The 12,966-nt window shown below is 35.2% G+C and overlaps 1 protein-coding gene across 1 annotated transcript; it reads left to right on the top strand.

Annotated features, from left to right (window-relative positions):
* The first annotated feature begins 8,579 nt into the window (after window positions 1-8,579).
* On the top strand, window positions 8,580-12,555 carry LOC109799239 (quillaic acid 3-O-glycosyltransferase CSL1). The gene is made up of 8 exons (XM_083071165.1): window positions 8,580-9,348; window positions 9,714-9,797; window positions 10,013-10,135; window positions 10,242-10,454; window positions 10,558-10,657; window positions 10,793-10,962; window positions 11,052-11,399; window positions 11,892-12,555. Exons 1-8 carry the CDS (start codon window positions 8,731-8,733, stop codon window positions 12,426-12,428), a joined length of 2,193 nt encoding a protein of 730 aa, XP_082927291.1. The 5' UTR covers window positions 8,580-8,730; the 3' UTR covers window positions 12,429-12,555.
* Window positions 12,556-12,966: the final 411 nt, after the last annotated feature.

Here is a 12,966-nt window from a genome sequence, read left to right as displayed (position 1 = left end):
AACAATCTAGCTTCCCTTACCTGAAGATTGGCTCAGATAGCCAAAGACTGAATCAAAAGTATAATTTCCCCTCGAGGCTCAACTCGAAACTTCAGTCCTCCCAAAACAAGCTTTCTAATCTGAAATTCAAGAAAAGACAAAAGGAGTTATTGATCTAGAGGAGAAAAAGAGTTAAACAGAGAAATTTGGGAGAGAAAGGAGCTCACTGACCCAGAGACCTTCTCTCTAAAACTTATCTCTAGAACCATAACTCCTCACGGCCCCCCCTTCACCCCTATTTATAGGCAATCCGGAGTGGCCAGAACGGCCCGTACCGATACCGGAACGGCCCGTTCTGAACTCCCAGATCACGCACAAAATCCACGCCCAGAACGGCCCGTTCTGAAAACAGAACGGCCCGTTCCGGGACTCATCCAGAACGGCCCGTTCTCCCTCAGGAACAGCCCGTTCTCCCTCCGGAACGACCCATTCGCCCTCCGGAACGGCCCGTTCTCCTTCCTAGAACGGCCCGTTCTCCTTGCCGGAACGGCCCGTTCTCAACTACAATATGTAGTTCAATTCAGTAGTGTGGAACGGCCCGTTCCAGTTTGGGAACGGCCCGTTCTGGGCTACTGAATCAGCCTCTTTTTTTTTTCTTTTTTTTTTACAATGTTACACAACTCACTGTACTTTCATTGAATAAGAGATGGCCTTTAAATAGTCATTGTACAACGTACCGAATTAACAAAACGATAACAAAATATCTTATCAAAACAGATCTTATCAAAAAACTATCTTATCTAAAATGAAACAAACAAAACAGATAACCTAACTCGGATATCTCTAAAATTTAAGATTATCCAACAAAACTCCCCCATAAGCTTAAATTTCTCCTTCTTCTTTCATTCCAAGTAACTTCCTTAACTCCTGAAATGTTGTTGCAGGCAATGATTTTGTGAAAATATCAGCTACTTGCTCTTTACTTCCTACGTGTTCGAGCTCCACGCTTCCTTCTTTCACCTTCTCCCTGATGAAATGAAATCGGACGTCGATGTGCTTACTTCTTTCGTGATTGATTGGATTTTTGGCTAACTCGATTGTCAACCTGTTATCTACTCGGATCAATACTTTCTCAGCTTTCATAATCTCCAGTTTGCTTAGCAAGTTTCTAAGCCGAACTGCATGTTGGACACTCCAAGATGCTACTACATACTCGGCTTCACACGTTGATAGAGCTACGATTGGTTGTTTCTTTGATAGCCAAGTGAAAGCCGTGTTTCCCATGAAGAATACGTACCCAGTTGTGCTTTTCCGATCATCCACATCTCCACACCAATCACTGTCCGAGTATCCAATAAGTGGTAGTTGTCCGACTTAGTGAAACACAGTCCAAGTGACATCGTCCCTTTCACATACCTTAGTATCCTCTTTAATGCTTTCCAATGAGAATACCTCGGATCCTCCATAAAGCGGCTTGCAATTCCCACACTTAGCGTCAGGTCGGGCCTTGTACTTGTCAAATACCTTAGACTTCCAATTAGGCTTCGGTACCTGCTTGCATCAACTCTTTCTGTTTCTCCATTTTTAGATAACTTCGTTCCAGGTTCTATGGGAGTAAAAACTGGATTGCAATTCAGCATCTTTGCCTTGCTCAAAATCTCCTCGGCATACCTTTTCTGGGACACAAAAATACCTGTTGTGTTTTGATCCACCTCTAAACCCAGAAAATACTTCATGATGCCCAGGTCGGTCATCTCAAACTCCCTCTTCATTACTTCTTTAAACTCCTCAACTAGCTCAACTTTGCTTCCCATGAATATCAAGTCATTCACGTATAGAGCAACAAACAATATATCTCCTTTGCACTTCTTTAAATAGAGAGCATGCTCATACGGACATTGTTCGTAACCATTTCTCTTGAAGTAGGTGTCTATTCTCTCATTCCATGCTCGAGGAGCTTGCTTCAAACCATACAACGCCTTCTTGGGCTTCAACACCTTCTTCTCTTCACCTCTCCTCATGTACCCTAGAGGTTGCTCCACGTAAACTTCTTCCTCCAACATCCCATTCAAGAATGCTGACTTCACATCCATTTGTTGTATCTTCCATCCATGCTGAGCTGCTAAGGACAATAGTAATCGGATCGTTTCCATCCTTGTCACGGGTGCAAAGACCTCATCATAATCAATGCCTTTCTGCTGTTTATAACCCTTCACCACAAGACGAGCTTTGTAACGCTCCACTTCGCCATTTGCATTTGTCTTCCTTTTGTATACCCACTTCAAACCAATTGGCCGAGCTCTTGTGGGTAAATCTGTCAGCTTCCACGTCTCACTCTTCTCAATTGATTCAATCTCCTCATCCATTGCTTTCTTCCATCTCTCATCAAGTACGACCTCTTCAAATTTTATATCTTCTGTTCCTGTTAATAGACATACTACATGTAACTCGTCAGTGGAGTTGTAGACGTCTTACAAGCTCCGAGTTCTAAGTTGCTCAGGTTCATCATCTTCCTCGGAATGCTCATTGGTCCTATCCGAGCTTCTTCCTATCATCTCCGAGCTCTCCCTCTTAGAGTTCGAGCTCCCCGAAGTCTTTTCAGAGTTACTCCAGCTCCACTCACTTTCCTCATCTACCTGGACATCTCGACTTACCAGAATTTTGCCTGTAACAGGGTTGTACAATTTGTAGGCCAAGCCTCCAAAGTTTAAATGCCCAAAACGAAAATGCCACATCATGGCTTCATCGTTCACGTCCAGCTTTAAGCACTTATTTTGAATGATGTTCAGCTCCAGTCTATACATCCGATTCTTTTTCATCTCTACTCGGGCTACTAAACGATCATGCTTGTCCTTCAAATAAAGTACTCGATCCTTCATCAGAACCGAGTTGCCTTTCTCCATCATCTGCCCCATGCTTAAGATGTTGCTCTTAAGTTCGGGAACGTAGTAGACATTCCTTATTTCTCCAACTCGTCCATCCTTCTACATATGCTTGATGGTTCCATGCCCTTTTACCGCCACCTTGGAATCATCCCCAAATGACACGAATCCAACCTTCACCTTGATGAGTTCGTTGAAGAAACTTTCTTCTCCACACATATGATTGCTCGCTCCAGTGTCCAAATACCACATCGAGTTGTTTAAGCAACCCGAATCAAGCTCGGCCTCTGACTTTTCATCTGAGCTTGGAAGCTCAACTGCTGATCTCCCCATGCAACTCAAGTTTAGCTCAACCTCTGAGGCACAGCTCGGACGTAGCTTGGTCTCCGAGTTCTGCGTCATCATCAAAATTCCTGCTTCCTCGTCCTCTTCTTCTGTGAGAAGATTCTTATCTTTGTTTTCACTTCGGCTTTTAGCTCGGCAATACTTTGCTATGTGACCGTATTTGCCACAGTTGTAGCAATTTGTCGATCTGCATTCCTTTGTGTAGTGGTCGTGTTTGCCACACTTATAACATTCCACCTCCGACCTTGGCTGACTTTCTTGGCTACGATCACCTCGTCCTTGTCCACATTCCTTTGTGTAGTGGCCGTGTTTGCCACACTTATAACATTCCACCTCCGACCTTGGCTGACTTCCTTGGCTACGATCACCTCGTTCCTGTCCACCTTCATGATTACCTCGTCCTCTACCTCGTCCTTGACCACTTGATCTTCGGCCCTGGGTGTTCCGAGTTCCATTCAAATCAAGTTGCGCCTGTAATGCTTGATCAAGAGTATCCTTCATCTTCCTCCTCCTTTGTTCGTGGGCTTCGAGTGACCCAGCGAGCTCTTCCACTGAGAGAATTGACAAGTCCTTTGATTCCTCAATTACGCATGCAATACTCTCGAAATCATCTGTTAATGATCTCAAGATTTTCTCCACAATTCTACTTGCTGGCATTGGCTCCCCATTCCTTCCGAGTTGATTTTCCACCTTCTCCACCCGAGTTATGTACTCGGATACTCGTTCCTTATCCTCCATCTTCAAACACTCAAACTCTCCTCGAAGAGTTTGAAGTCGGATCTGTCTAACACGGTGGTTACCTATGTGCGCAACCTCCAAGATTTTCCATGCTTCCTTTGAAGACGCAACATTTGCAATCTTCTCGAAGCCTGATTCATCCACGACATTGTACAAAAAATACAAAGCCGATTTGTCCTTTACTCGTGTCTTTTCCAATGCGGCAATCTGAGCCACAGATTGGTCTTCGTCCTCCTCGGGTTCTTGGAACCCCTTCTCCACTATGTCCCATAGACTTTGGGAACCCAACAGGGTCTTATCTGTAAACACCAATTATCATAATTGGTTTTCTTTGACAGTTGTGGTACGGTCATTCCATTAACAACCTTCGCCATTACTCTCTCCTTTTTTTTCAAAACACACACAGGCGCACACTGCTTTCCTTTCACACTCGGCACTCAGAGCATAAAGCTCTGATACCAATTTGTAGAAAATAAGAGACGAGTAATACTAAAAATTGTGTGGACGTAGCAACTCACTGTACTTTCATTGAATAAGAGATGACCTTTAAATAGCCATTGTACAACGTACCGAATTAACAAAACGATAACAAAATATCTTATCAAAACAGATCTTATCAAAAAACTATCTTATCTAAAATGAAACAAACAAAACAGATAAGCTAACTCAGATATCTCTAAAATTTAAGATTATCCAACAAAGAGTACGTCTCCCAAACTTGTCAACCGATGCAATGGAAACAAGGGTGGCAACCGCGTTACAATCTCCAGTGATCATAACAGACATGACTCATGAGTGATGCATTGACACCAAAACCATAAACTATAAATGTCTTTAATTAAATTAAATTAAATTAAATTACTAGTTGTTCATTTAATATTTTAATTTAACAAAGGATGAAGAACAATGGAAAATTCAAACTATTGAAAGTTTGGTGTGTAGTTTGTATGTTTAGTTACCATGAACATAACTATTTTATACATCCACCAACTAATTATGATATGATACACATTTAATTAATTGATTCAAAAACATGATTATGATATGATACACATTTAATTAGTTGATTCAAAAACATGTAAAGAGTGATCATTTTTCAACAATACATGTAAGGTAACATAGTAAATCAATGAAAAGAAAAAAATAACAATCAATTTATAATATAAATTTAAGTTACAAGTTATTTTACTAACACTTTATCATACTTTCAAAGTTGATATATTGTATGTCGATATACAAAGGGTCAATTAGGTATGGATTTTCACGTTTAGTGTGAGAAGTGATGTACTTTTGGGAGGCTGAGGCTAAGCTTGAGTCTCACGCTCAACGTGAGAAATTACAAAAATCCTTATATAACTCTCTGGAATCTTGACACTAGCGTGAGATTCTACACTTAACGTAAAAACTTAATCAAATAATTTTCTTTCTAATTGATTTGGTTACTTACTTGATGAATGACTTGAATGTTGAACACTTGTTATTTGAATTGTTTTATGACTAAATGATGGTGAATAAGTTGTATGTATGATAATGAAATCTATATGTTGAAAGTTGATATGTTGTATGTTAACAATTATGTTGTAAGTTGCCTATTGTGATAAGTTGCTTAAGTAGTATGATGTTTTAAGTTTTGTTATAATTGTATTGATGATAAATTTGTGTGTTGTATGTTGATACACCATTTATGATGTTATGATAGATGAATGATGATATTTAAGTTGTTAAAGTTGAAAGTTGTATGTTGATTTAAAATGTTGTTTATGTTATATACATTGATTTATGAAGATGATGTTTATGAGTGATACTAGTTGAAAGATGAATTGAGTTGTATGTTGTTTAGTGAGTAGTTGTGTTGAATATACTACGCATGATGTTATCGTGTTGTTGAGATAATGAATGTTAAGAATGCTTTAGGCATGGTGTTGAAGGTTGAATTGTGTTAATCAACCTATAACTAAAGGATAAGTTGTTTTAAAAGTATATCTCATTGTATGGATATTGTATTATGGTACTTTGAAAGTCCAATTTGTTGAAAGCTCTTTTTGAAAAATTGACCTTTGAAGTGGAAAGTTGAGTCTCCTCTAGATCATTAGTCAATGTGGAGTAAAGTATGAATTTGAGAGTCACCACCCTTAACTGATTATTGGAGAGGTTGCATGGTTCCTTGCAGATAGTTAGTGAGCTAACTCCATAAGTGACTTAGTAGTTTAAGGTTTAGGGTTTAAGTTAGTGCATGTCAAGGTCGTGGTATGCCTATATCTAACTATATTAATCTTGACAGTAGAACCGTACTTTCTTAATTTAAGTGGCGACATCTAAGCAACCATGTTTATGTTGTGGATTGATATATCCAAATTTTTTTGTTGATCTAGCAAACCCAAAAGATCATATGTGTTGATTGATTTAGTAGAGTTAAGACACTTAGACTATTTACTTATGTTATAGAAGATCTCCTAGTTGAAATATGTGATAACGCATATAGTTGTTGTGTTGTGCATATGATATATTGACTTAGTTGTATTGTTCATATGCAATGTTGATCTATGATGAAATGTGTTGATGTGTTGAAATATGAGTTGTTGATGTTGTATTGTTTAAGTTGAGATTGTGTTATGACATTGTGTTGCAATAAAATGAGTTGTTATGCTAATAGTGTTGAATGAGGTGTGGTATTTGATGTTGGTTAAATATGAGATGAGATTATGCACCATGTTAGGTGTGGTGATGTTGGACTTAGTTGAAAAACCTAATAATATGAGCGTTGATCATATTTTGAGTTGTGTATGTTGACTCTTTGAACTTTAGCTTATTTTTGCGTATTTTTATATGGTTAGATTGTGATAATCATACTTAGTATAAGAACAATAAAGATAGTTTTAAGGAAAAAATGATGGAGTGATGTCTTTTGGTGTTACACTTATATAATTTTTTATAGATGTACTTTGACCAACTCCTTAGGTTGTATTTTCAATTACTTGAATTACTGTATAGTTTTATATACATATATGTTATATTTAAAATTAATTGTAATTCAATATATATATATATATGTGCGCGCATGTACTTATAAAAAATATTAATAAAATAAAAATTATATGATAAATTGTTGTTATATTATATTTTTTAATAATATGTCATGTTGTTACACAATTTTTCTCTTTCTCTCTTAAATTAACAAAGCTTATGAGCTGGATCTTTTATTAGATTGTTTGGCATCTCTCCATTTTCCCTATTTTTTGTTATTATAGTTTTAATAAAATAAATGACATTCTTTTATTATGTGTGATATATTTCAATTTTATTTATATTTTAAAGCTATAATAATAAAAAGAATAAAGAGAATCTCGGTCCGATAATAATATACCGCTTGTTTAATAAGATTGTGTATTCCCATATACGCTGGCTGGCTAGTAACCGCCTTTGATGCGAAGCCATAAACTAAAACTATGTTGTTTAGTTTATCAATGAAAAATGAATTTGGTTTTAGGCTAATTAAGAAGTGATAATGTAAAATCATATAGAATTGAAAGTGGAGTGAGTCATCCTTATCCGTTATCATATTATATAACAATAAACTATTGACTTTTGAGTTGAGTTTCGGCTGCATGACTGTGGAAATTAGTGAATTTTCAACATCAAAAGTTGGCTCCTCCAATAACGGCAACAATAAGACAGTCTCAATGCCATTTTGTCAATACTCAGCGGTTCAAAGTTGAAACAACCAAATCAAGCTATGCATGCATCAGTCATATATATACGCCCACATACCAATTCTTTATTTGGTAGGCTTTTGATTAGTTGTCATTTTTATGTTTTAATTGAATAGTTCTTTTTATTCATCATAAACATGTCACTTTTTTAATCTATCGGTGATGTTTTGATTAAAAAAAAAAACTTCATGATTCGTCTTGCTCTCCTCTTTAATTAATTTATTTTCTCAATCAATGAGAATATAATATGCTAGATTTACTAGTTCAAGGAAGGATTTATTTACTCCTTCATTTTATTTTATAATTAATATTTTATATTAAAATTTTAATAATTTAATTTTTAAATTAAAATTTCTTAATATATAAATTAAGTATATATTTTATTAATTCAAATTAATAAATAATAATCATAAATACATTTCATACCTTGATATAAATTAATAAAATTAAATATTAAATAATTTTTAAAATTTAAAAATTTGTAAATTTAACTTATACATTAAAAATTTCTAATTTAATAATAAGTATAGATAAACTTATCTGCAAGTAAGTAATTTCTTCTCTATTTATTTATTATTTATATCTTAAAGATGAAAAATCTACAACTAAGTACAACTAACACTCAGAAAAAAAAAACTTTATTAAGATTTTGTGACAAAAAAAATGATATTTATACATTATTTTATATATATATATATATATATCATTACATAAAAAAAATAAAAAATAAAAAATAATAATTTATAACATGTAATAAGTAAAATTATTCATTTGATGTATATATTTTTAGATAATTTTATTTTTAAATATTTAAATAATAAAAATAATATTAAAAATTAATCATTCATGTAACAACTTTAAAATTAAAAATCAAATATTACACGATCTACTAAATATAGTATATAATATGAAACGTGAGAGACATACAAATGGATTCTTTGTATTTTCACTTGAATTCTCTCGTTTATTTACTATCGAAATCTAGTTCATACCTTCTAATTTGAGATTTGACTAAATAGCACATCATAACCAAAGAAGAATCAAGGGAGACAAATCAATTGCATGCAAGTGAAGAAATGGATTCCAATGATGAGAGCCTTCCTCTGAATACCTTCCATGTCCAAAAGCTGTTGCTTATCATCAACAGGTTACACATGCTACTCCACTCCACAGCTTTACTCTTCTTGTTGCATTACAGGGTGTGCTTTCTTTTCCAACACTCAGAGAGCAGAGAAAGCCACTTGCTACCATGGCTACTTGTTTTTGCTTCAGAAATCATTCTCTCCTTCATTTGGATCCTTAACCAAGCCTATCGTTGGCGTCCCGTTTCGCGTTCTGTCTTCCCACAAAGATTGCCACAAGATGACAAACTTCCTACTATTGATGTGTTCATATGCACTGCAGATCCAACTAAGGAACCCACTTTGGATGTGATGAACACTGTTTTATCAGCCATGGCACTTGATTACCCCACAGAGAAGCTTCATGTGTATCTTTCAGATGATGGGGGGTCCCCTGTGACTCTGCATGGGATGAGGGAGGCTTGGAAATTTGCTAGGTGGTGGCTTCCCTTTTGTAGAAGGTACAAAATAAGGGACAGGTGCCCCAAGGCTTACTTTTCTTTGGAGGATGATGATCATAGTGATTTTGCCAGGAGTAGTAGTTTGTACATGGCAGATAAGCAAAAGATCAAGGTTCACATTATAACTTTTTTTTTTTTTTTTTGGGTTGTCCTTATAATTATTAAATATACCTCTTTTTGCCTTTTAGTTCCTGTTAAAAAGTAAAATTAATTGTTTATGATTTTTATATGGTTTCATCTTATATTGTCACATAAGCAGTTTTGTAAGTTGTAACATGGGGTTGCCACATGACAACAACAGATGGAACCACCTAAATATTTTTGTAAGAGAAAGACTAAAACGAGAGGTTTAAACATTAAAAAGGAACTGAAAACGAAACGTGATATATTTGTAAGAATGAAAAAAGGTATTTAATTTTAAACCTTTCAAAAATTATTATAGTATATCACTTTATGATCAGAGTCAATAATTTGCAGGAAAAGTATGAGGCTTTCAAAGAAGAGATAAAGACATTCAGAAAAGATAAGGCATTTTCCAGAGATCACCCATCTGTCGTTGAGGTATAAAGCGTTTGGCATATCATTTTGGCTTGAATATTGGATTGGGCCACTTGACCAGTTTGATAGAGAATAGTTAAACATCACAAGCATGGTCTTCTTTGAGCTACTAGTATTCTTAATAAATTACTATATTATATATGACAATAACATCAGTCAATAATAATGTGGAATTTCAACATAGGTGATAATTTGTTTAATTAATCTGATTTTGGCAGTTGATGCAAGAAAGTATCAGTGATGATGTAGATGATGTCAAAATGCCTCTCCTTGTCTATGTTTCTCGTGAGAAAAAGCTTTCTCATCCCCATCATTTCAAGGCTGGAGCCCTCAATGTCCTTGTATGACTGTACTTTTTTTATTTATATACCAAATTGTATATACAGAACTTGTTTTACTAACACAATAAATGTAATGCTTTCCCATCCTTACATAATAATCTTGCAGCTTCGTGTCTCTTCCGTGATGAGCAATTCTCCATACATTTTAGTTCTAGATTGTGACATGTTCTGTAATGATCCAACTTCTGCTCGATATGCCATGTGCTTTCACCTGGATCTGAAGATATCATCCTCCTTGGCTTTTGTTCAATTTCCTCAGAAATTTTACAACATTAGCAAGAATGACATCTATGATAGTCAGATGAGATCATTATTTACAGTAAGGACATCAAAACAAACCTTTAGAATTTTTTGGCGTCACCCATTGTATAAGATGGTGCAATATTTTCTTTGTTTAACTAATTTATTTTGAACTATTTCAGGTACAATGGCAAGGTATGGATGGGCTTAAGGGACCAGTGATGTCAGGTACAGGTTTTTATATAAAAAGGGTATCACTGTTTGGAAACTTCGCAAGTAAAGGTATTAAGCACCATTATATATCTAGTTGCTTCTGAAACACAGGAATTCAAATGACATTGACATATGAATTATGAACATTGCCCTTATGCTGAGAGGTTACCATACTCTTTACTGCTCTTTGTTTTTGAATGTTAGGAACTGATCTGCTGAAACTTAAAGAATACTTTGGTACATCTAATGAATTCATCAGATCACTAACTCAAAACTATACAAGGGATTTGGCATTTGGTAAAAATGAATTGCTAGAAGAGCCTCACTTGTTGGCTTCTTGTGAGTATGAAATTGGCAGTAAATGGGGACAAGAGGTAGTAGACTTTTTTATTGCATAAATTCAGTTATTACACTTAAAATTCTTGTAGTAAAAATTATGTACATATTTTTTGAACGGTTGCAGGTTGGTTTCTTATATGGTACTGTAGTAGAAGACTACCTTACTGGATTTGTTTTGCATTGTAACGGATGGACTTCAGTTTTCTGTGAACCATCTAGACCACAGTTCCTAGGTTCAGCTACTACAAATTTGAATGATATACTAATCCAAGGCACTAGATGGTACTGTGGTTTGTTCGAAAATGGCATAAATAGGTTTTGCCCCCTTATATATGGGCCTTCAAGAATGCCACTTCTCCAGAGTCTATGTTTTGCAGAGCTCACATATTTCCCTCTTTATTGCTTGCCACTTTGGTGTCTTGCTACTATCCCTCAGCTCTGTCTTCTAAATGGAATACCCTTGTACCCTAAGGTAACATCAGTAATGAGCTCACTTAGCATCATTGTCCCTTGAATCTCACATTCTTACATATATTTGCTTCATATGTATTGGAAGTTAAGATTTTTCCACTGTCATAATTGAATACTTTGATGTCTCTACAATTTCTATTTTTATCATAAGGTTGGTTAGTTAAAGGTTGATGTTCAGAAAAGTAATTTGTGTAGGCAAATGATGTATACTGGTTAGCTTAGTTATAATTATCTATTTAACTTTACTCAATTAGGAACTAGTTAATTTTAATATTTAAGCATTTGTTGTAATACTTTTAATGTGTGAAAGACTAAATTCATAATCCAAATATACTGTATCCGGTTTTACTCTATTTTGTATATGTATAGTTGCAGATTTTCTAATCTCAACCTATTATATTTTTTTTAGTCATATACCCTGTATTTTATGTTCTGTTTTCAACAATATGCTAAAAACCTAAAACTCTTTTTTTTTTTTTTTTTTTTTTCACAGGTTTCAGACCCATTTTTCATTGTTTTTGTATTCATCTTCCTATCAGCTCTTCTAAAAGATTTGCATGAAGTCTTCTTAACTGGTGGAACACTCCATAAGTGGATAAACGAGCAGAGGATCTGGATGATGAAATCCGTTACTTGCCATCTATATGGATGTTTGGATGCTCTACTAAAGAAAGTTGGAATAAGAGAAGCTAGTTTCTTGCCCACTAATAAATCAGAGGATAATGAACAAACTTTGTTGTATCAGATGGATAAATATGATTTCCAAGCATCAAATATCTTCATAGTTCCAATGCTTGCCCTCTTCACTATCAACATTTCTTGCTTCGTAGGAGGAGTCTACAGAGTGTTCTTGGTCGGTGATTGTGACAAAATGTTTATACAGCTTTTCCTTGCAGTTTTTATTATTATTGTCAACTACCCTATCATTGAAGGGCTGGTGATAAGGAAGGACAAGGGACGCATTTCAAAGTCGGTTGCTATACCTGTTATCTTGGCTACTGTTGCTCTTTTGCCATTTTTTAACTACTAAGAAATGTATAAATGTGTTCTACTATTTGTAGAAATGAGAAATGTTGGCGAAAATTGCTCTCTCTAACGCTCTTTTGTTAATACTCTCTCTACTATCAATTGAAAATCACAAATTTTGACATGTTTCATCACTAAAGGTCTAACATTTCTCTTATAGATCTTTGGTTCTTACAATTATATCCAATATAGACTATATCATTGCAAATTTACAAGAGAAAGAAAAGCATGTGCTACAAAGACTAATAGCCCCAGTATTGAAGTGACAAGTAGATTAGTGAAGTCATTCTCATTCATTTTGTGAACTATCCAATGGTTATTGTCATGGGAGATTAACGAGCTTCAGTCATCATCTTAAATGGACAAATTTTGGATTTAAGGTTACTATGGATGTGGATATTTTCTAAGGATAGAGGATTTGTTGCCTGTTTGAATAGGAATATTATTACATGAGTCTAGAACAGGTTGTGGCAGCACCTGAAAAGCGTTGAGTCAATGATATAGCAGCTGCAAAGGAAATCTTGGGGGTGAGGAAGGTGTTG

The sequence above is a fragment of the Cajanus cajan genome, chromosome 3 (assembly GCF_000230855.2).
Source record: "Cajanus cajan strain Asha chromosome 3, NIPB_CcT2T_4, whole genome shotgun sequence".
NCBI classification, from domain to species: Eukaryota; Viridiplantae; Streptophyta; class Magnoliopsida; order Fabales; family Fabaceae; genus Cajanus; species Cajanus cajan.
Note: the sequence above shows the minus strand (reverse complement) of the source record. Positions and strands in the feature narration are given on the sequence as shown.